General features: G+C 48.7%; 1 protein-coding gene across 1 annotated transcript; it reads right to left on the bottom strand.

Annotated features, from left to right (window-relative positions):
• Nucleotides 1-600: 600 nt before the first annotated feature.
• On the bottom strand, nt 601-1,821 carry LOC146180081 (uncharacterized). The gene has a single exon (XM_084580321.1). It carries the CDS (start codon nt 1,819-1,821, stop codon nt 652-654), a length of 1,170 nt encoding a protein of 389 aa, XP_084436447.1. The 3' UTR covers nt 601-651.
• Between the last annotated feature and the right edge of the window lie 21,555 nt (nt 1,822-23,376).

Below are 23,376 nucleotides of genomic sequence, written 5' to 3'. Positions count from 1 at the left end.
CAGAATGAGGTCTAGAGTGTTAACTGCTTCTGCTGCGACACGTGTTGGTTCAGATACTAATTGGGTCAATATAAAATTAAGACAGACATCAAGGAATTCTCTCGACTCTTCTTGACTGACTATGGGCTGAGGTTGACTATTCCAGTCGATATTGGGGTAATTGAAATCCCCAAAAAGGAGGATATGTGCCTTAGCATGCTTTGAAACCAGTTGATTTAGGATGTTGTGAAGCTTGCGAGGAAAGTCGGGACTACTTCGAGGTGGTCTATAGCCCACCCCAATTAGAAGTGGCAGGGGTGAAGCACGGCACATGCGCCATAGTATTTCCAAGTCCGAGCAGACATTGATGACGGAGCATGATAACTGTTCGTTTACGGCAATTAGAACTCCCCCTCCGCGGGCTTCTTTCCTATCGGCGCGAAAAAGACGAAAATTTGGCAAATCAAACAAGATCTCTGAGTCATTTATATCGCTGTTCAACCACGTTTCGTTTAATACAAGTAGATCGCTGCCTGATGATGAAATAAGGTTTGACACGATATCGCGTTTCGGCAAGAAGCGGCGGACGTTAGTAAAGATAACCGATAGGGAAAAGTTGGCACGAGGAGTAGGTGGGGAATAATGCGGTGGCCGGCAGGGGTGAGTTGATTGTTAAGATATTTCTTTAACAGTTTCAGAACTTTCATCAAAAATGTAACGCTTTGGGCCGATATGCAGCGTTTTAAACCGCAGGGAATAAGACACAGACTTTGCCTTAGCGAAAGCTATAAGCTGTTTTCGGCAATTTTGGACGCGGCGCGAAAAATCTTCACCTACGCTGTAGCCTGTATCTTTGAACTTTGGACCTTTGGAAAGAACTGATTCTTTTGTTTTGAAGGATGTAAATTTGACGATAATCGGGCGTTGCCGATCCTGAGAGTGTCTTCCAAGGCGGTGAGCACGTTCAATTTCGATTGGGCTTAACTGGATATCAAGGTACTGAGAGGAATGGTGAGTGATTATTTCTTCGGATTGCGAATAGGTTTCAGAGTGGTTGGTATCAGGTAAACCATAGAAAATTAGGTTGTTTCGCCAGGAGCGTTTTTCAACGTCTTCCAGGCGAGCCTCTAGCACACTAACTAGGCGAGTCGTTTCGGTCGTAGTGATTTGGATTGCTTCTAGGTCAGTGCGTATTGTAGACAGATTTCCGCAGTGAGTTTCTAAAGTGCTTACACGGGTGGTGAAATCTGCCATTTTTTGGTCCATTGAGAGAAGTTGGCTCTTAAGCTCCTGCACTTCAGTTACTAATTTGGTCTGGCCAGAAGACATCTTTTTTAGTTCGTCAAGAATAATGTCTAGCTTGTCAGGGCCGGGGTTGCTCTCAATATCACCACACGACAGTAACAAAGAATGAACAACGTGAAGACACTCAACACTGATAGCAAGGCAGCACTGAGGGCTCGGGAGCTGCACCAAAAAACAGTTACTCGTTTTCTTTGAAAAGAGACTGTAATGGCCACCAACCTGCATGGCGAAGACGAGCGGATTAGAGACCTGTGTTGTGGCACAGCCACCGAGCCCACAGAGTGCCGGTGACGGTCGCTGTTCATTTATAGTTGACACGTTGAATGTAGTGGCTGACGATAGGGCCTTCCAATCTAGTCTGAGGATCCAGTTGTTTTGAGCCGATATTGCAGGAAAAGGGGCGTTTTTGGTTGCCTTGTTGATGGGACCTCCGTAAGCTGCGTCGTGCAGGGGCGCATGCTCGATCGCGCTCGACCAGGGAGCGAAAAACATTCCAGGGAGCATGACGCAGACGATGAGGGGCGAGAGCACCTGCATGGCGAAGCGAGCGGATTAGAGAACTGTGTTGGCACAGCCACCGAGCCATTTGAGATTACGTTTAAGAATCTTAATCGTAAACGTTTTTACGTTTACGATTAAGAAGTTTTGTGCTTGGAAACCATAACAGTATTTTTGTATAGGAGCTAATGTGGAAATACATTGACTTTCTCAAATGAGGGAAAGTATACATCACTAAGCGAATGTATATTCTTTACTATGTTTTCATTTCTGTTTAGCATACATTGTGAAAACAAAAACAACTTTTTGGACATTTGCTTCATACAAAACACGCTTACACCCTGAGTCTTGGGTGTTTGTGCCATTGCAAATCCTCTTCTTGCGTAGCGAAGGGGTGCTATGGTTGGACCAATATGCTTTAGGGTGTTACGGGCAAGGATATTGTTGTGTACGCGAACCGACGCACTGCCACACCGCATCCAAGCAAGCGGACGCACGGCCGCTTCGGAGAGATCAGCGGGGGCCTGCGCCGACGGCGACGCGCGGAGCCCGAGGCGTGCGTTGCCTCTGAACTGGGCCGTCCTGGGACCATGTGCGCGACCAGGGCACGAGAAGCAATGCCTTCTTTACAGGCGCTCGCACTTCTCTCTCTCCTTCTCTTCCCTCTCTCCCAAAGCACAATAAAGTAGTCTTTACCCAGCAACCGAATAGAGAGGTTCCTCGCTCACGGGGCTCCAACGCCCCGAACATAACAGATATCACTTAACATGCTGGGAGTGGGGCTGCGTAACTTCGTAGCCTTTCATACACAAGTGGCGCTGCTGATATAACCCAACACCTTAATACAGCGCCACAAATAACGCTAAAATTAAAACTACACACAAGTGTTTTCTAAAATTGCAACTGAAATTGAAACAAAATTTCACCGCCAGGAGGCCGCCGGTATCTACCCACTACCAATGTTATAGTGCTCTAGAATATTGGGCAGTGTGACGACCGCGCGCGAAATGTATGGGAGCGGGGGGCCGCTTTTGCGATGACGGAGGCGCCGCAGCACAGAGGGCGCCACCAGCAACTGGTGCGTCAGCCGTCCGAGCGCGGGCGCTCGGCCGGCTGCGCGGCGGGGCGGATCAGTACGTTCTTTTTCGCTTGTGCCTCGTCTCGATCTGCTAGTGTCAACATTTTACAAATATGCCGACTAACGGGGCTCAGTACTGTTAGCTCTCATCTAATATATTTTACATTTTGGCCGTGGGCAACACCTCGGGGAAGCAACATGACAGTAGTTGGGCTATAGTGCTCTTGGGCTCCGAAGAAAACAGCTTGGAGAGGGGCGCGCGCACGAATTCAGACTCGCACAGCACGGTTCATTCGCCGTACAGCTTGAGTTAGCATTCCTAAAGCACCTAATTCGCGTTTTGGAATGTAGTCGTTTTGAAAAGAGGGCGGTGTGGAGCCAGGATGTATGAAGTCAAAACGTGCAACACATGCGTTCGAGCGCTGAATAAATACAGCTGGTCATCAGTAACCAATTATTAAGTCCAAAATAGTATATTCTGTTCATTGACATGCAAACCATGCCGACTACATTGCGTCACCTGAAAACACTAGAAAAGTCGGCATTGCTGATCGATTGAATTAAATATAGAGTATCCCGCTGAAGGTAGATGATAGCAAGGAGATGAAAAACGAACGACAAGCAGGTAAACAGGCTATTGAATAACAGAACACAGTGGGTCTGGAAACGTGGAAGCAGTAAGTAAAGACTGCAAAAAAAAAAAAAAGTGTCGCCTAACAGGGAGAGAGAAAGGGGTGTGTGGGAGGCATGCGGCATCCTGAATAGAGTGACCGTGAAGGTGAAGAAAGGGTTGAAATTTTTGTGCGGCACGGCAAACGTACGATTCAGAAAGCGGACAATTAAAAATATAGACATATGAAAGGCAATAAAGAAAAACGGAAACAGCCGAGCTTAATTAAACCAATTGAAGCCATGGAAAGACGAAAGCAGTGCACAAACAATTAAGCTACAATTCGGGCGTGCAATCGAACGCGTGTAGAGGTATGACTGTCGATATTTAGGAGTCAACAACTTAGTGAAAGTGTACGTTAATCTAAGGACAAACCTTTTTTTTGTCTTTCAATAAACTGGAATTTCTTGTAACGGATGGCTTTAAATACCCGGAGATGCGTGTTTACTTAAGACATTTAATCTCAATTGATGCGTTATAGCTTGACGGTAACTCAATTGTTCCAGAAAATGTTTTTATTCTAAGTAGCTTTTTTTTTATTCTGCGTGCTCAAGCAACAGGCAATATGCAAGTGATTCTTAGCCCCAGAAAATCGCTCTAGAGATGTTTTGGTGCACATACAAAATGAAAAAGAAAAAGAATAGCTTTGAAAAAAAAAAAACGACGCATAGAGGACGCAGATGCTATATAGTATGCGCGTAATTCGCTGCCGCTAGACCATTATTATAAAGTCAAAACGTTTAGTTTACTATATGGCGGGATTTTCGATCAGCTTTTAACACGCTGCGAAAGAGAGGTTGTAAGACCGGCACTCGGTTTCTCACCATGAACAAAAGCTGCGCTATAGGCTCGAAGCTAGGTCACAGTTTGCCCAACAATTTGACTCGATCTTTCTGGACTCCTGTGCAGTTTATATTTTGCAACAATCCTGTAGAGTGTTGAAGCTGAAACATTTTATCTGCTTGGAACAGAAAGCTTACACTTGATCAAGTGTAAGCAAAAGCACATGAAATTTCATTACTTCGAAGTAATGAAATTTCATGTGCTTTTGCGGCTTCGCTTTTTGCGAAGTCAAAGAAACGCGACAACAGTTCCCAAAGGAAAATATAATTAAATTTCCTTGGAAGTATTTCATGTGTAATATTAACCTTGTTATAATTTTCTTAGGGAAACAATTATAGCGCGCTGATTAGTTTTGTAAAGAGTAGTCGCCAAGTCGCCCCATTACAGTCCTTTAACTAGTGCTTTCGATTACTCATATTTCGTACCACACACTCGAAAATAAACACGCATTAGTGTCCGAATTTGAATTTAACCTTATATTAATTACTTGCTTATTAGGTGCTCCTCATTTGTTTCGCATTTTTCCGTTCTCTCTCGGTGCGCGACAAGAACCACAGTACTTGCCAAGGTGACACGCAATGATAAGTGTTTTTTTTTATTTGCTCTGTACATCTACCATTGATATGCTATTAAACGATCCACACTCAAGTGCCGACTATAACCGCATTCCTTCTTAAGTGACTGGTTTAATTTTTCGTATTTTATTTGAAGCATTGCCCTAGCTGTACTTGACTTTTTTTTTCATCTGTACAACTGTTTCACCCTTTCGTGAGCGGCACGTAAACAATTGTCCGTGACATATGTATTTGTTAATCGCGAACAAAAAATAAATCCTTGAGTGGCGTATATGTTCATTTATTTTCGCCGGCACACAGTGCAATGCTTCAATTTATATGGTTAAGAATAAATATATTTTGCTCGCGCACTGTAATTTGTGTAAGCGGTGATTAAGGTGCAGAAAGAACACCAATTAAGGAGATAAATTACAAATTGCTGATGATTTAAGATAAACGTTGTCATATATTGATAAGCGCAAGCTGCAAAATGTAAGCAGGTGTTCGTAAAAGATTCGCAAAGAGCCCTCATAAAGCTCAATTAAGCATTGATTCTCACGTATACTGTTCTCCTCCGCGTATAATACCGCTCCTTGCGGGAAGAACGAATACAAAAGTCCACGCTTCGTTGGAGACAATGCGTACAAATATCTGATCTGACGATTTGTGGCTGTCCGCAGGAATAAAAAACGTTGAAAGAGTTTCAAATAGCGATTCAAACATCGCACGCAGCTCTGAAGGAATACCAAAGCGTGCAAGGCGTCTCCACAGAGACGTAAAGGAATTGCATGGATCAGTTTAAGCCCCTGGAATAAGTAGTCTCTTTATTAAATACCGCACCAATGGCGTAGCGTTGGAAAATAGCTCCAAACAGAACCGCACCGCTCATCTGTACCTCCGCTGTCCCCGCAGCGGCTACGCGCCGAGCGCCGAACGTGGCACCCCTGTTGCAGGTCGCGCCCTCTCGCGGAAGTCGGTTCCTGTCATCGCAAAAGCGGCCCGCTCTCCGCCGCCGGTCGTCACACTGCCCTATCTTCTAGAGCACTATACCAATGTTCTTACTTTTCAAATTTCACAATATTGCCGCGTAACCTTCAAACAGTATTTGTTGTTTTTTAACAGCCGCCGGCATACAGGCTTATCACTCTGATTCTGGACCGCGTATCAGTTCCGTAATCTTTGTTTGTTAATGCTCGATGTCGCAAGTCACGCCTTTATCAGTTTTGGTTGTAGCGAAAGATGCACCGAGATCTGTCTCGAAGGTTCCGGCCACTCGGGTGTCTTTCCACAATGTTCCAGCCCGTGCTGGTAGCTGTTTGCGACGTTATCTAGATTGTTCTGTGCAGACTTTAAATTGAGCGTTGCCGAGTGTGACGGGCATTCTTTGTTCGACGATCGACGAGCACGTTTGTTTCTATCGCCGCCGCCGATTTGCTTAGTTCTTTTGCGGGCGCAAGTCAGCCCAAATAAACAGTTTCTTTAGTGCAATCATCGACCCTTCAATTGTGTCGTCGACCTCGTCACCACTACGTGACATCTGGTGGAGGTGCTGCCCTTGATCCTTCAAGCGAAGACCTCAGCCGTATTCTGTCGCCCTGGAAGACCAACCTACAGGTCACCGAGCCAGCCGCCGCCTCCAAGGCCTACAACCCGAACACGGTCTGCTGCCTGAACCCATTCGATCTCGGAAGGCATCGACGCTGACAATGGCCCAGCCTACTACAGCACCGGTTGTTTTCGTCCAACCCCGTGAGCCCCCCTGCTTCCACGGACGACCGGATGAAGATGCTGGAGACTGGATGGACCTTTTCGACCGTGTGGCAGAATTCAACGGTTGGAACGACGCTGCGAAACTCAGGCAGGTCTACTTTGCTCTTCAAGGACATGCCCGAGTTTGGTACGAAAATCATGAGGCAGCTATGAAGGATTGGGAGATTTTCAAGGAAGCGTTTTTGGCTGCCTTTTCAAGCATTGTCCGAAAGGAAAGAGCCCAGGCCCTCCTTCAGTCAAGACTTCAACTTACTGACGAGCCTGTCCTGGCATACGTTGAGGAGATGAAGCGTCTCTTTCGCCGCGCCGACCCTAACATGACCGAAGGTGAGAGAGTCAAATTTTTAATGCGAGGTGTCAAAGAATCGATTTTTGCAAGTCTTGTCCAAAATCCGCCAAAAACCGTGGCGGAATTTGAAACGGAGTCATCTACTATCGAGAAGACGTTGGCCACCCGGATGCGCCACTACGAGCGACCACTTCAGCCGGACTGCTCAACCCACTACCCCAACGCATCTGCAAGCGGAGAGAACCTTCGGGGCCTCATCCGGGAGATCGTGCGAGAGGAGCTCCGCCGAATGCTACCATCATCGCAACAACCCCAGGTGGCGACGCTCGCGGACGTCGTCCGTGAAGTAGTTCAGCGGGCGCTGGGCGTTCCTAAAGCGACGAGTCCGACGGCTCCAGAGCATGAATCGGCAGCGATGGGCTATGCAGCTGCATTATGTCGTCCTGCACCCCGACGCGACCTCCCAAGCCCTCGTCGCTACCATCCTGCTTCCGAAAGCCGCACCTTGGTCCCCGCCCGCCAAGCCTACCAACGACCCCCAAGCCCCAGAAAGTGCGACGCCTGGAGGACAGCAAACAACCGACCGCTCTGCTTCCATTGTGGTGAGGCAGGACACATCCTCCGTCACTGCCCGTACAGGCGGATCGGCCTCCGTGTTTTCGCTGTCGACGCCCCACGACCCTGTCCTGGCGAGCGACCACAGGAAATCAACGACTTCCTGCGCAGCGGAAAGCACTCGTCGCCAAGGCGTCTGTCATGCTCCCCATCACCGTACAATGCCCGATTTGCGTCGCCGAGCCGCGGTTACGTGCAAGGACGGCAACAACCTTTGGAGGTGAGGTTGCTCAACGGCGAAAAGACGAAGATCCTCCGCCGCCGACGACCACTAACGACGACACCGCTATTTCATTGCCGCTCCACACGACGTCATCGACGACAACACGACCAAAGTGCAAGCAGACACCGCCGCCCAGCGAAGTAACAACGGTATGCCCCGGCCATGACCTGAAGAAACGACGGAGCCGAGATCGGACACTAAGGCCCACGTGCAATGCGAGGACGCGAACAAGTGACCTTGAAGTTGATATCGACGGTCGCAGAGTCACTGCCCTAGTAGACACCGGAGCTGACTATTCAGTCATTAGTGGACCGTTAGGCTCTCAGCTCAGAAAAGTTACCACCGCTTGGGATGGCCCGCTGATTCGCACCGCAGGTGGCAACCTGATTACTCCATCGGGACGATGCACTGCAAGAATAACCGTAAATGGGCGTATTTACCCCACCAGCTTTGTGGTCTTGCAGCAGTGCTCCCGCGACGTGATTTTAGGCATGGACTTCCTAAATGAAAATAGGGCTATCATCGACCTCCGATCCAAGCTCATCAAGCTCTCTGCAGACAAAGCCATACCTGCTACGACGACTTCGACGCAACACGTCGCTCTAAACGTCCTCGACGGAGAATTGACCGTGCCGCCCCGATCAAGCATCGCCTCAGCGTAGGTAGCACAGACATTGAAACTGCTGAAGGAATTGTCGAAGGAAATATCCAATTGCTCTTGGAACGAGGTATCGGCATCGCAAGAGGCATCACGAAATTCCGGAAAGGACAAGCTCAGGTGCTGGTAACAAACTTCACTGAAGAATACCGGCATCTAAACAAGGGCACGACCATCGCTTTTCTCGACGAATTAGCCGACCTCAAAGATGTATTCGCCCTCCACGACCAAACGCTGGAAGACGCACCGGACCAATTCCGTCAGCCCAAATTTGACATCAACCCGGCATTGACCCACAGCAGGAAAGACCAGATTCTCAGTCTTCTTCGAAGCTACGGGGAGTGCTTCTCGTCATCATCGAAGGTACGACAAACACCACTGGCCAAGCACCGCATTATAACGGACGAACACGCCCGACCTCTGCGCCGAAGCCCTTATCGTGTATCGCCGCGAGAACGCCAGTCCATTCGCGATCAAGTTGAGGAAATGCTGCGTGATGACGTAATCCAGCCCTCGAACAGCCCCTGGGCGGCACCAGTCGTTTTGGTCAAGAAGAAAGACAGCACACTTCGCTTCTGCGTTGATTACCGCCGCTTGAATAGCATAACAAAGAAGGATGTCTACCCGCTTCCCCGCATCGACGACACTCTCGACCGACTCTGCAATGCAAGGTACTTCTCATCGATGGACCTGAAGAGCGGATATTGGCAAATTGAGGTCGACGAAAGAGATCGCGAGAAGACCGCATTCATCACACCGGACGGCCTTTATGAGTTCAAGGTGATGCCATTTGGCCTCTGCTCCGCACCAGCCACGTTTCAACGAGTAATGGACACAGTCCTGGCAGGGTTGAAGTGGCAAATTTGTTTGGTATATTTGGACGACGTTGTTGTCTTCTCGTCAAACTTTGAAGACCACCTAAAACGACTACAAACAGTGCTGGAAGCCATCAAGTCATCGGGACTAACGCTAAAAGCAGAGAAGTGTCACTTCGCCTACGAAGAACTCCGATTCCTAGGTCACATCGTTAGCAAGGACGGTATTCGCCCAGACCCGGAGAAAACAGCTGCAATCGCACAATTCCCACCGCCTGCCGACAAGAAAGCTGTGCGCCGATTCCTTGGGCTGTGCGCTTATTATCGACGATTTGTCAGAAACTTTTCGCGGATCGCCGAACCGTTGACGCAGCTTACAAAGGCTGACGTACCTTTTAAATGGGAAGCGCCGCAAGGAGAAGCCTTCGACGAACTCAAGCGCCGCCTGCAATGCCCTCCCGTACTTGGCCACTTTGATGAAAACGCCGAGACCGAAATTCACACCGACGCGAGCAGTGTGGGCCTAGGAGCCGTTCTCGTCCAGAAGAGTGCCGGACAGGAGAAAGTAATCGCCTACGCTAGCAGGTCACTCACAAAAGCCGAAGTGAATTACTCGACGAACGAGAAGGAGTGCCTTGCAATCATCTGGGCCACTTCTAAGTTTCGTCCATACCTATACGGCCGACCATTCAAGGTGGTAAGCGACCATCACGCGCTCTGCTGGCTGGCTAATTTGAAAGATCCTTCCGGCCGCCTTGCCAGATGGAGCCTACGACTTCAAGAATTTGACATGACTGTAGTCTATAAGTCGGGCCGAAAGCATTCCGACGCAGACTGCTCATCCCGCGCTCCCGTCGATGCTCCCCCGAAGGACGATGACGACGACGCCTTTTTGGGACCGGTAAGCGCCAGCAGTTTCGCAGAACAACAGCGATCAGACCCTGAGCTGAAAGCGCTAGCCGATTACTTGGAAGGAAAGACCGCTTCCCCTCCTGGTGTGTTCAGGCGACATTTATCATCCTTCACGTTAAGCAATGGCCTCCTCGTGAAGAAGAACTTCGCACCCAACAAGACCGCGCAGCTTCTCGTAGTGCCTAAAACCCTTCGGCAAGAAATTCTGCAGGCGTTGCACGATGAGCCCACAGCAGGCCACCTCGGATTTGCGCGCACGTTGCGTCGAATCCAAGAGAAGTATTACTGGCCGCGACTGCCTGCCGAAGTTGCCCACTACGTGAAGACGTGTCGTGAGTGCCAACGACGCAAGACGCCACCGATCAGACCAGCAGGACTACTAAACCCGATTCCGCCCCCAATCCTGCCCTTTCAGCAAATTGGGATGGATCTCCTCGGCCCCTTTCCATCTTCGTCTATGGGTAACAAGTGGATCATCGTGGCCACTGACTACCTTACCCGTTACGCCGAAGCAAGAGCACTACCAAATGGTACCGCGGCAGAAGTCGCCAAATTTTTTGTCGAACAAATTCTCTTGCGACACGGCGCCCCAGAAGTGCTCATCACGGACAGGGGAACGGCGTTTACGGCAGAGTTGACGCAAGCCATCCTGGAATACAGTCACACAAGCCATCGACGAACAACTGCGTACCATCCCCAGACCAATGGCCTCACGGAGCGCCTGAACAAAACGATCGCGGACATGATCGCTATGTACGTCGACGCTGAACACAAGACCTGGGACACCATCTTGCCGTACGTGATCTTCGCGTATAACACGGCAGTCCAGGAGACGACCAGAGCGACCCCGTTTAAGCTTGTGTACGGCAGGGAGCCCACGACGACGCTCGACGCAATGCTGCCGCACGTAACCAGCGAAGACAACCTTGACGTCGCCGCCTACCTGCAGCGTGCAGAGGAAGCCCGACGACTCGCACGGCTGCGTATTAAAGACCAACAGCGCACCGACAGTCGACGATACAATTTACGACGACGCCATGCAGAGTACAATCCAGGAGACCAAGTGTGGGTTTGGACACCAATTCACCGTCGCGGATTAAGTGAAAAGTTGTTGCGTCGATACTTTGGGCCATACAAAATCCTTCGCCGCGTGGGACCACTGGACTATGAAGTCATTCCCGACGGAACGTCAGCATCACAACGGCGACGCGCACGCCCAGAAATTGTGCATGTTGTACGACTGAAGCCATATTACGCGCGTTAAAGAATCTGTGGTGTTTAAACTTTGCAGTGTTTATGTTTAAGTTTCTTTGTTTTGGAACATCGAGGCGATGTTTTTTTTTAAGGGGGGAGTAATGCCGCGAAACCTTCAAACAGTATTTGTTGTTTTTTAACAGCCGCCGGCATACAGGCTTATCACTCTGATTCTGGACCGCGTATCAGTTCCGTAATCTTTGTTTGTTAATGCTCGATGTCGCAAGTCACGCCTTTATCAGTTTTGGTTGTAGCGAAAGATGCACCGAGATCTGTCTCGAAGGTTCCGGCCACTCGGGTGTCTTTCCACAATGTTCCAGCCCGTGCTGTTTGCGACGTTATCTAGATTGTTCTGTGCAGACTTTAAATTGAGCGTTGCCGAGTGTGACGGGCATTCTTTGTTCGACGATCGACGAGCACGTTTGTTTCTATCGCCGCCGCCGATTTGCTTAGTTCTTTTGCGGGCGCAAGTCAGCCCAAATAAACAGTTTCTTTAGTGCAATCATCGACCCTTCAATTGTGTCGTCGACCTCGTCACCACTACGTGACAATATGGCTATAGTGCCTATTCTCGGCACTATAATATGGCCGTTAGCATGATGGGGTCCGTTTCGACCACGATTCGGCGAATGATGGATGTGCTTCTTCGATTGTTTACTGTCAGGTAATATGTTGCGTTTCGCGTGCATATCTGGAAGTGACTGCGCTTGTGAAGTGCCTTCTAGATGTGGTGTTTAACGCAAACGGGCATTTATCGTGTCGGCAAGTGTCCGTGTTTCTTTGTGCTTTGCTCAGGCGTAAGGACTGCTGCATCAGGTCATGTTTGAGATGTTAAAAAGAAGGCATGGACGATTTTTTTTTCTGCGTGACTAAGAGGTATATGCGCCGACTACATAGCACTCGCGCTGAAATCTCACTGGTTGGTTCGGTGCCGGTGATACGAAGGCAGACAGCGCAGTGCACGGCTGACGCGATCGCCTGTAAAGGTAAGCATATTCTTAGGCACATTGCGCTTTGTGGGAAGTGTCCTAACGGATTGCTGCATTATGTCTTTTTGTGCCGGAATGCTCCGGAATGTGTTGGCTGCCGAAATGACATCGCACATGTGGTTAGATGTCGCGGCGAGTTACACAGATTTAGAGCAAGAACATCAGTCTCAACTGTCTTGAACAGAACTAATGCGTGTGATACGTTTTCCTTGCATTTAGTACGCACAGGAGGTTCATGAAACGAGTTTAGTTCGACAGTTTGATATTTCGCACAGTTTGCAACATCTCGGTTTGTTCTACCGTTTCCGTTCGTGCCGCAAGGTCCATGTTGGCGTACTTTAATCCTCCTCGCACCCTCGCCTCCTCTGTCACACACTTCGCGCTCGCTCACCTGAAACCTCCTTCTTCCCTTCTCTTTTCTCTTCCTCACCTCCTTTCAGTCGGCTACTCCGTGGACCCTTCCCCCCCCCTTTTTTTTCTTTTCTTTTTACTCGGGGCATAGGCCCGTCCTGCTGTTCGGGAGCGTCCCCCGCAGCCGTTCTGTTTACACTTGTTCTCCGCGGCCAGTCAGCGCGGCATGCCTCTGAGCTCGCTCTCGGCCTCGAAGGGCGCGGTCGGCCGGCTTGGTTGCATAATAGTTTATTCCAAAGTGCGTAAACTATATGCCGCTATCATCAGCCTGTGACATTCCCGGCTTCAAGATTTGCATTTTTAATCACTATGGGAGCATTTTTCATTTTACCGGGATCGTATTTCGCGGTTGCATGGAGTGTGAAGTTGCATTTTTATTGTGCTGCGTTTATTATGGCATTTGCTTTTGCTCTCGAAGAGTCGTTTAGCTATGTATTTTATTTTCAACAAGATTTCCAATAAGGCCCTTGTATATATGATAAGTGAGCTGATGTGGTTCAAATCATCCAGTTTTCATTATTTTTTGGTCATATTTCAACACAACTCTTTGACCGCGTTACTTGATTTTTGTAATGTTTTTACTAGTGACGACTAGAATAAATGGATATTTGCTACTGATGCCTGAGCATTCAAGTAGAGGTCGACAGCTTGAATTCTGTGGCCAGACATTGTACCGGATGTTGCTATTACAGAGTTTGGTTGTGACGAGATGTTTACTTTGTTTTTGCTTAAATATGCATATTGTCACGAAGACAGGGATTTATGCGTATCGGCAACAGGGGCAGATACACAGTCAAGACAGAGGTTCCCGGGAAATGGTAACACGAAGACACAAGCTCAAGAGTCCACAGTCCTAGCTAGCCGAAGCTCGCGAGAGTCTCCAACTTCTTCGTTGAAGCACTACCTCGAACCGTCAGGTGGCATTATTCCCCCCCCCCCCCCCTCGAAAAAATAAAACCGCAACCTCACAGAAAAAAAAACTGCTCCGGATGGCAAGTACGACTTTCAGCGGGTAAATACGGCTTCATGCGAAGCACATGCACCAGGTCAGACGAGCACTGACGACTAGAACTCTGTACAGTTCCGTCTGGAATAACCTCGTATGTAACTTCTGAGAGGCGACGTAACACTCTGCAGGGTCCGAAGTAACGATTGAGAAGTTTTTCTGACAGGCCTGGGCGCCGGACAGGTGTCCACACCCAGACTTTGTCACCAGGCTGGAACACGACATAGCGATGGCGGTCGTTATATCGGCGTGCATCTGTTGCTTGCTGTTTTGTAATGTGATTACGGGCGAGTTGGCGAGCTTCCTCAGAGTAGTTGGTGAATTGTTCTGCGTCAGCGGTAGACAGCTGGTCGTCAGCCGCACATGGCAGCATAGCGTCGAGCATGGTCTGTACATCGCGTCCGTATACTAGGTGAAACGGAGTGAATCGAGTTGTTTCTTGGACGGCCGTGTTATATACAAATGTAACATAAGGCAATATCTCGTCCCATGTTTTATGCCGGACATCGACATACATGGCGAGCATGTCCGCTATTGTTTTGTTGAGCCGCTCAGTAAGGCCATTAGACTAAGGATGGTAAGCAGTAGTCTTTAGGTGACGTGTCTGGCTTAGTTGGAAAACTTCTTCAAGAAGACGCGCTGTAAATGCCTTGCCACGATCAGTGATTATTGCCAGCTGACGATAGAGAAAAAGGGCCAAGAAAGTCCATACCAATTTGGTCGAATGGTACTAGCGGGGGGGGAATAGGCTACAGGAAACCCGCTGGCTTCAATGGCGGTGTCTTGCGTCGCTGGCACTCGCGGCAACTTCTAACATATCGATGAACGGTGGCGGTACGTTTGGGCCAGTAGTAGGCCTGGCGCACTCTGGTAAGAGTGCGTGCAAAGCCCAAGTGCCCAGCGGTGGGTTCATCATGGCAAGCATGAAGGATTTCATCGCGGAGATCTGCAGGGATGACTAGAAGATTGGCTCAGTCACTGTTGCCGGCGCTTTTCTTGTAGAGGATTCCGTCGCGCGTACAGAAGGATGACAAGTTCTTAGCAAACAGTCGAGATACTGTAGAATCAAAACCCTCCAGATCATCGATCACAGATTTGAGGTCTGGATCAGCCCGTTGCCGGGCCTTTAAATCAGAGGAACTGATAATGCCAAGAAAATGGGCGTCTTCATCCGTACTGTCATGGGCCAACTCCACGAATGATCGAGACAGTGTGCCAGCATTTTCATGTTTACATCCGGATTTATAAACGATAGAGTAATCAAACTCCTGCATACGAAGGCTCCACCGTGCAAGACGGCCTGATGGATCTCGAAGAGTAGCTAGCCACCACAAAGCATGATGGTCTGTCACAACTTTAAATTTACGGCCGTAGAGGTAAGGTCGGAATTTCATTGTGGCCCAAACGACGGCGAGACACTCCTTTTCAGAAGTTGAATAGTTTGATTCTGCCAGAGAAAGGGTGCGGCTGGCACAAGCGATCACGCTTTCCTCGCCTTGCTGGTGCTGGACCAGAACAGCACCCAGACCGACACTGCTGGCGTCGGTGTGAATTTCGGTGGCAGCGTCCTCATTGAAGTGTGCAAGAACGGGAGGGTTGTGCAGCCGTTGGCGCAGCTCGGTGAATACCTCCTGCTGCTCGGAAGACCAGACTTACGGGACGTCATCACGTGTCAGGCGCGTCAAAGGTTCTGCAATCTTGGCAAAATCGGCAATGAAACGGCGATAGTACGCGTACAGGCCCAAGAAACGTCGGACTGCTTTCTTCGTGGTAGGGATGGGAAAATTGGCTACAGCGGCTGTTTTATCAGGATCAGGCCGGACACCGTCAGCGCTAACCACATGACCGAGAAATTTTAGCTGCTGATATCCAAAGTGACATTTTTCCGGTTTGAGTGTCAAATCGGCCGAGCGAAGAGCGTCCAATACCGTTCGCAGCCGCTTAAGATGTTGGTCAAACGTTTCTGAAAACACGATGACGTCGTCCAAATAAACCAAACAGGTTTGCCATTTAAGACCAGCAAGTACGGTGTCAATCATTCTCTGGAACGTCGCTGGCGCTGAACACAGACCGAAAGGCAATACTTTAAATTCATTTAAGCCATCGGGTGTCACAAAGGCAGTCTTTTCCCGATCGCGCTCATCCACTTCTATCTGCCAATAACCACTTTTTAAATCAATGGAGGAAAAGAACTTGGCGTTGCGAAGTCGATCAAGTGAATTGTCGATACGGGGCAACGGATATACATCTTTTTTTGTGATGTCATTCAGTTTCCTGTAATCAACGCAAAAACGCAGCGTGCATTCCTTTTTCTTAACCAACACGACTGGCGACGACCACGGACTTTTAGACGGCTGAATAACATCATCATTAAGCATTTCCTGGACTTGTGTCCGAATTGCCTCACGTTCTTTGGCCGAAATACGGTACGGCTGCTGTCGAATAGGTCGGGCATCGTTAGACGTTAAGATACGATGCTTGGTGATAGACGTTTGCCGGACTTTGGATGATGAGGCAAAGCATGGGGCGTACTCCAGCAGTAAGGCACGCAGCGCGCGTTGTTGACAGAAAGAAAGGTCACTGCTAACATCGATGTGGTCTAGAACACTGGGAGTATCAATAATGTCAGACGCAAAACATTCAGAAACTTCCTTTAACAGTACGCCGAAAGCGATGGCAGTACAGCGATAGAGGTGGCGAGATTCATACGTGAAGTTCGTGACGAGAAGCTCAGAGTTACTATTGCTGAGAATAATTAGGCTTCGAGCAGGCACAGATGCCATGAGAAAATAAAAGCGAACGGTGGCTTTCAGCTATTATCGGCCCGTCACGAAGCCCGTCACACACAACACTCACAAACACGCTGGAGCGGGGAGGCACTGAAACACACCCGGCTGAAACCCGTAGGGCGCACGTACGTTGGCCATCGGTGGGGCTGGCAGCCGCTTTCTCCGTTGAGAACGAGACCGTTCGCTGTCGGAGATCGATGATGGCGTCATATTCCCGCAGGAAATCCACACCGAGAACCAAATCACGAGAACATTCCCGGAGAACGACGCAGCTGACAACGAACCTTGACGTACGAATCTGGATTCTAGCCGTGCACTGCCCCAATAGGAGTAATTACATGCCCCCCAGCCGTGCGTATTTGCGTGCTACACCATGGTGTCATAACCTTCCTAAGGTTCGCTGCCAGTTTCCCACTCAAAATTGAAAAGTCTGCTCCGGTATCCACTAAAGCGCTGACATGACCATCGATGCACACAGGGATGTCCAGCGATAGCCGGTCTCGTGAACCAAATGCTGTCGTTTCTGCTCCAAAATCCATATCTGTTCTCATTGGGGGGACTTTTTTGTGCTGACATTTAGCGGCCCCGCCTCCGGAGGTCGCTCTACTCAGTTTTCCCGGTGGGGGCTTGGCGAGCGACCAGGCGGTGCTCGCGGGAAGTCACCAGTTGTTGAAGGGGTTTGCCGACGTGGGGATGGAGACCTGGATTGTCGGCGCGCCATCCGGAGGTTCTCTTGTGCGAGGTTTTCTCCAATGTCACGAGGTAGTTGTCCGAACGTGCGTCTAGGTGCGTTGGTGTAAAAACACTCCGGTCCGAGTTCCCGATAAGGGCACCACCGGAAAATGTGACCAGGTTCCCCACAGTGGTAGCAAAGGCGGCGGCTCCGAGGGGCCTGCCAGACGTCCGTTCGTCGAATGTTTGATCGCGGTGGCCGCACGTACCGCGTTGGCTGCTGTACAGGAATGTATTGCGTTGGCTGCTGGACGGGCATGCACTGGGTTGGTGATAACGTAGACAACGGAGCTTGGACGGGAACTGGGCGTCGGAGAATGTCAACGTAAGTCGGAAGAGAATAATCAGGAACAGGGGTACTTTGAGCTTCAGCAACATGCAGAGATGGCTGCGTGACTTGCTGAATCTCTTCGCGGATCATATGTGCGAGAGAATCACCCCTGGGTTGGAACGTGCCACAAACCTGCAGTTTCTCGCGTACAATTGCACGAATAAGATCTCGGAGCTGTTCAGTATTGCTTACAGCAGCTGTAAGAGGCTCGGCAGCTGTCGTAGCGAGGATTGGGCTGTCGTAGACCGCCGAGCGGCGCTGGTGTAGGATCTTTTCTATGGTGACCGCCTCTGTTAAAAATGAGGTAACTGTAGTTGGTGGCCTACGTACAAGGCCAGCAAAAACCTGTTCTTTAACCGCATGCATCAGGTGGCGCAGCTTTCTCTCTTCAGACATGTTGGGATCAGCACGTCGAAATAGTTTCGTCATTTCCTCAACATACATCATGACGGACTCGTTTGGTATCTGTTTCCGTGATTGTAGAGCACGTTCTGCTCGTTCGCGCCTATCCAGGCTGACATACGCCTCTACGATAAGACGGCGGAACTGGGGCCATGATGTTATTGCGCCTTCTCGATTCTCATACCATGTCAAAGCATGGTCTTCCAGGCAGAAAATGGCGTTCCGTAGCTTTAAGTTGTCGTCCCACTGATTAAAGGATGCGACTCGTTCGAACTGGGTTAGCCAATCCTCAACGTCTTCATGCGCAGTGCCATGAAACGATTTCGGCACTCGGGGGTTTTGAAAGTAAACAGGAGTACCTTGCATGACCGACGTAGTGCTTTGCGTTGCTGGCCGGAGGCTCGTTGTTGAAGTGGACTCCAAGGGCCCGTGTTCAGGAGGAAGGCCCAGGTTCCTCCGGCTGACGCGATGAACTGGCGTGTCCACAGGCAAAAGCTCGGTGTCGTTGGTTCGCGAAGGGGTGCGCGACATTGAGAGGACAATTACCCAGCGGCTCCACCAAAACTGTCACGAAGACAAGGATTTATGGATATCAGCAACAGGGGCAGATACACACAGTCAAGACAGAGGTTCCCGGGAAATGGTAACACGAAGACACAAGCTCAAGCGTCCACAGTCCTAGCTAGCCGAAGCGCGCGAGAGTCTCCAACTTCTTCGTCGTTCATACTTAACCAGCCAAAAGACGAGACACAGCAAAGAGGAGGACAGGACAAGGCTGGACTAGCAACCGATATACCGCACGCATTAATGAATGCCAGTTCATCATTATCAACAGTGATGCAGTCTTGCACACACCTTAAAAGTCCGTCCTGCGGCAAAGAATATTATAAGTCCTCCACATCAATGCTCATTGCAGAGCACCTACCCGGATTTCTGTCCATTAAAAATTCTAGCACCTTAGAAGAACTCGGAATCAAAAATGGGTTCTTAATTTTTAACATCTTTAGGTGCGTCTTCAAAAATCCCGAAATCTCGCACTGCCATGTTCGACGTTCCGAAACAATGGTCCTAAAAGGTATGTCCGTCTTGTGCGTCTTCGCCGAAAAGAAAACATCCAAGTTGGCGTCGGTAGCTGCCTTCACCTTCGAACTTAAAGCCTTCAGGTTGTGATCGTCTAACCAAGCGATAGCTTGCTTCCTGTAAGACGATGGCTTTGCTTTCACCTTCTTAAAATTCTTGGCAATCGCGGCCGAGGCTTTTTCAGAGAAACAGCTGTCAGGTACAACGACAAAGAAGCCTTCCTTATCAGATACCATTAGACGCATTCGTTTGTCAACCAGGTAGTCACATACTGGTTTCAGATTGTACCGTGGCCTCTGCTTACAATTCCTTGCCGCTATTACGTCCGTTGCTTCACTCAAAAACCGACTCTTCTCATCTTCCGAAACATGACGAGCAATATTTCGAGACACCGCCAGAAGATCAACTGGACTTACATCTGGTTGTAGGCAAAACTTCGGCCCACGCTCCAAGATCCGCCTGTGCCTTACATCCAACTCTTCGTCTCCCAGGATTAGCAGTTTACCCTGAACATTTGCGCGCCCCTTCCAAGAAGGCAACGTGAGGCGAACTGTCTTCCACATGAACTCCGTTAGTCCATCAGCATTCTTGCTCCAGTCAGCTAGCTGACCTCTGCGACGAGTATCACCGCTGCCAACACAGTGGACACGTAGCATTTCTTTGTAGAGACGGGCTTGTCTCCACCATTCCGACGCCAAAATGCGACATATCCTGCTTGAATGGCCCGGAGAAGGCTGCAACCAACCACACAAGGACTGCACATCAGGAGGGCATCTTCGGTGCTTGGCATACCATGACGCTGTCCGGTCTCGACAGATGCAGAGTACGATCAAAGCCACTAACACTGACGGGTTGTGCACGTTGAAAGTAACACATGTAAAAGAGCCCAACGAACTTGTAATGAAATTCAACAAGGTTGACGACTGGGCAAGTTGGTATAGGTTCATACTTAACCAACCAAAAGACGAGATACAGCAAAGAGGAGGACAGGACAAGGCTGGACTAGCAACCGATATACCGCACGCATTAATGAATGCCAGTTCATCATAATCAACAGTGATGCAGTCTTGCACACACCTTAAAAGTCCGTCCTGCGGCAAAGAATAATATAAGTCCTCCACATCAATGCTCATTGCAGAGCACCTACCCGGATTTCTGTCCATTAAAAATTCTAGCACCTTAGAAGAACTCGGAATCAAAAATGGGTCCTTAATTTTCAACATCTTTAGGTGCGTCTTCAAAAATCCCGAAATCTCGCACTGCCATGTTCGACGTTCCGAAACAATGGTCCTAAAAGGTATGTCCGTCTTGTGCGTCTTCGCCGAAAAGAAAACATCCAAGTTGGCGTCGGTAGCTGCCTTCACCTTCGAACTTAAAGCCCTCAGGTTGTGATCGTCTAACCAAGCGATAGCTTGCTTCCTGTAAGACGATGGCTTTGCTTTCACCTTCTTAAAATTCTTGGCAATCGCGGCCGAGGCTTTTTCAGAGAAACAGCTGTCAGGTACAACGACAAAGAAGCCTTCCTTATCAGATACCATTAGACGCATTCGTTTGTCAACCAGGTAGTCACATACTGGTTTCAGATTGTACCGTGGCCTCTGCTTACAATTCCTTGCCGCTATTACGTCCGTTGCTTCACTCAAAAACCGACTCTTCTCATCTTCCGAAACATGACGAGCGTGGGCCGAAGTTTTGCCTACAACCAGATGTAAGTCCAGTTGATCTTCTGGCGGTGTCTCGAAATATTGCTCGTCATGTTTCGGAAGATGAGAAGAGTCGGTTTTTGAGTGAAGCAACGGACGTAATAGCGGCAAGGAATTGTAAGCAGAGGCCACGGTACAATCTGAAACCAGTATGTGACTACCTGGTTGACAAACGAATGCGTCTAATGGTATCTGATAAGGAAGGCTTCTTTGTCGTTGTACCTGACAGCTGTTTCTCTGAAAAAGCCTCGGCCGCGATTGCTAAGAATTTTAAGAAGGTGAAAGCAAAGCCATTGTCTTACAGGAAGCAAGCTATCGCTTGGTTAGACGATCACAACCTGAAGGCTTTAAGTTCGAAGGTGAAGGCAGCTACCGACGCCAACTTGGATGTTTTCTTTTCGGCGAAGACGCACAAGACGGACATACCTTTTAGGACCATTGTTTCGGAACGTCGAACATGGCAGTGCGAGATTTCGGGATTTTTGAAGACGCACCTAAAGATGTTAAAAATTAAGGACCCATTTTTGATTCCGAGTTCTTCTAAGGTGCTAGAATTTTTAATGGGCAGAAATCCGGGTAGGTGCTCTGCAATGAGCATTGATGTGGAGGACTTATATTATTCTTTGCTGCAGGACGGACTTTTAAGGTGTGTGCAAGACTGCATCACTGTTGATAATGATGAACTGGCATTCATTAATGCGTGCGGTATATCGGTTGCTAGTCCAGCCTTGTCCTGTCCTCCTCTTTGCTGTGTCTCGTCTTTTGGCTGCTTAAGTATGAACCTATACCAACTTGCCCAGTCGTCAACCTTGTTCTTCGTCGTTCAAGCGCTACCTCGAACCGTCAGGTGGCAATATGAAGCGGTTATAATATCCTTAGCCGCATTTTTACCTGCTTTAGTCATTACAGTGCGCATATTGCAGGCAAATGTGCGACTTACTGTTATTAAAAATTTCCATTGATTGAATGAAACGCCATACTTGTACAAGGTTTGAGTCATCTCATGTGACACTGCTTCGGCTAAATATATTGAGACTTGTATATGTGTGTTACATCGTTTCCTTGGTTGCTTCGTAAATTCCTATGCAGATCCCTCTTGGTGATGCTGTCCGGGTGGAAAAGACCACACTAGATCGGTTACGTATGGACTGAAAAGCAACAGCGGCAAAGTTTTCAAGGGCATGATGCGGGCAATGTTCACCGAACAACTGAGAGAAAAGTCCCTCTGCGACAGGTGAAGCAACCTGAATAAAGATGCAACGTGCAAGGAAGTTCTGGACCCTGTTCGGATAAATGATATCACCGGTAAGCACGGCACTGTAGCAAATTGAGCATGTGAGCAGTAAAATCCATCTATGTGACACTAATTTAATTAAATGCCTCTTCTCTTTTTTCAGGTTACACTTGTGGCAATTTTAACACCACTGTGGTGAAAAAAATGAGGAGCGTGTCATCAATGGTTGCATGCAAAATTAAATAAAATGTGAAGTTCGGACTTCATCTCCAACTGACGATCTGAAAATCGAATTACTTCAAAGCCTTCTGGGGTAATTGCAGTGTCAGTGGCCATAACAGTCCACTACACTAGGGTGCGCACTGGAATCTCTAGGGACATTAGAAGCACATCAAATAATACACATTATGATGACAATAGCCGCTCATGGATTAAGAGTTCAAAAAAAAATTCATGCACAAAGAGTGCATCTGAAACATGGTGGCCAACTTTCTTGTGAAACTCATCAAGAATGCATCAAGAAAATGTATTGAAATGTTAATGTGTGATGAGAAATGTAATTAACATTTAATCAGAAACTCATTAAGCTTTTTTGTCAGGGCCGGTGGGGTTCCGTAAGCAAGGTCCGACCAGCACGTGCTATGCTGACGGCTCGCAGCAGTGGTAGACGGCCCCGGTAAACTAAAAGTAGAGAATCACTTTACAGTGGCAACCAAGAAGAAATAGGCATGGTTGGGTTTCTAATGCGCAGAGAGGACACGCAATGGTCGCTTAGGGTAACAAATTGAGTTCCAAGGGAAGGAAAGCATAGCAGCCGGCGGCAGAAATTTAGGTGAGCTGTCGAGGTTAATAAGTTCGGAGAGTAAAGTGGATGCAGCTAGCAAAAGACCGGGTTATTGGAAGGCAGTGGGACAGGGCTCCGCCCTGCAGTGGGTATAGTCCTGCGGATGATAATGATGATGATGATTACGATGCACTAAATTATTTTCCCAGCGAGATTCGGTCCTCTGTCGAATGCGCTCTTATTCTTCTCATAACACGTTTTGTTCGAACGGAATCGTGATAATAACTCTGCCTACACAATTGTGACGATATACTTACGCATTAAGGAGGAACGTATTAGTCCTAGAGCTATTTTTGTTTTTCTCTGACCAATGTATTGCAAGTATAAAGCATTACTCAATGTTTTATGCTGATTTCAAATATGCAGTCCTTTTTCCTGTAACCCAATTAGTT

This window comes from Amblyomma maculatum, chromosome 9, assembly GCF_055883805.1.
Source record: "Amblyomma maculatum isolate TAMU_Amacu chromosome 9, ASM5588380v1, whole genome shotgun sequence".
NCBI classification, from domain to species: domain Eukaryota; kingdom Metazoa; phylum Arthropoda; class Arachnida; order Ixodida; family Ixodidae; genus Amblyomma; species Amblyomma maculatum.
This window is presented reverse-complemented; position numbering and strand designations above follow the sequence as displayed.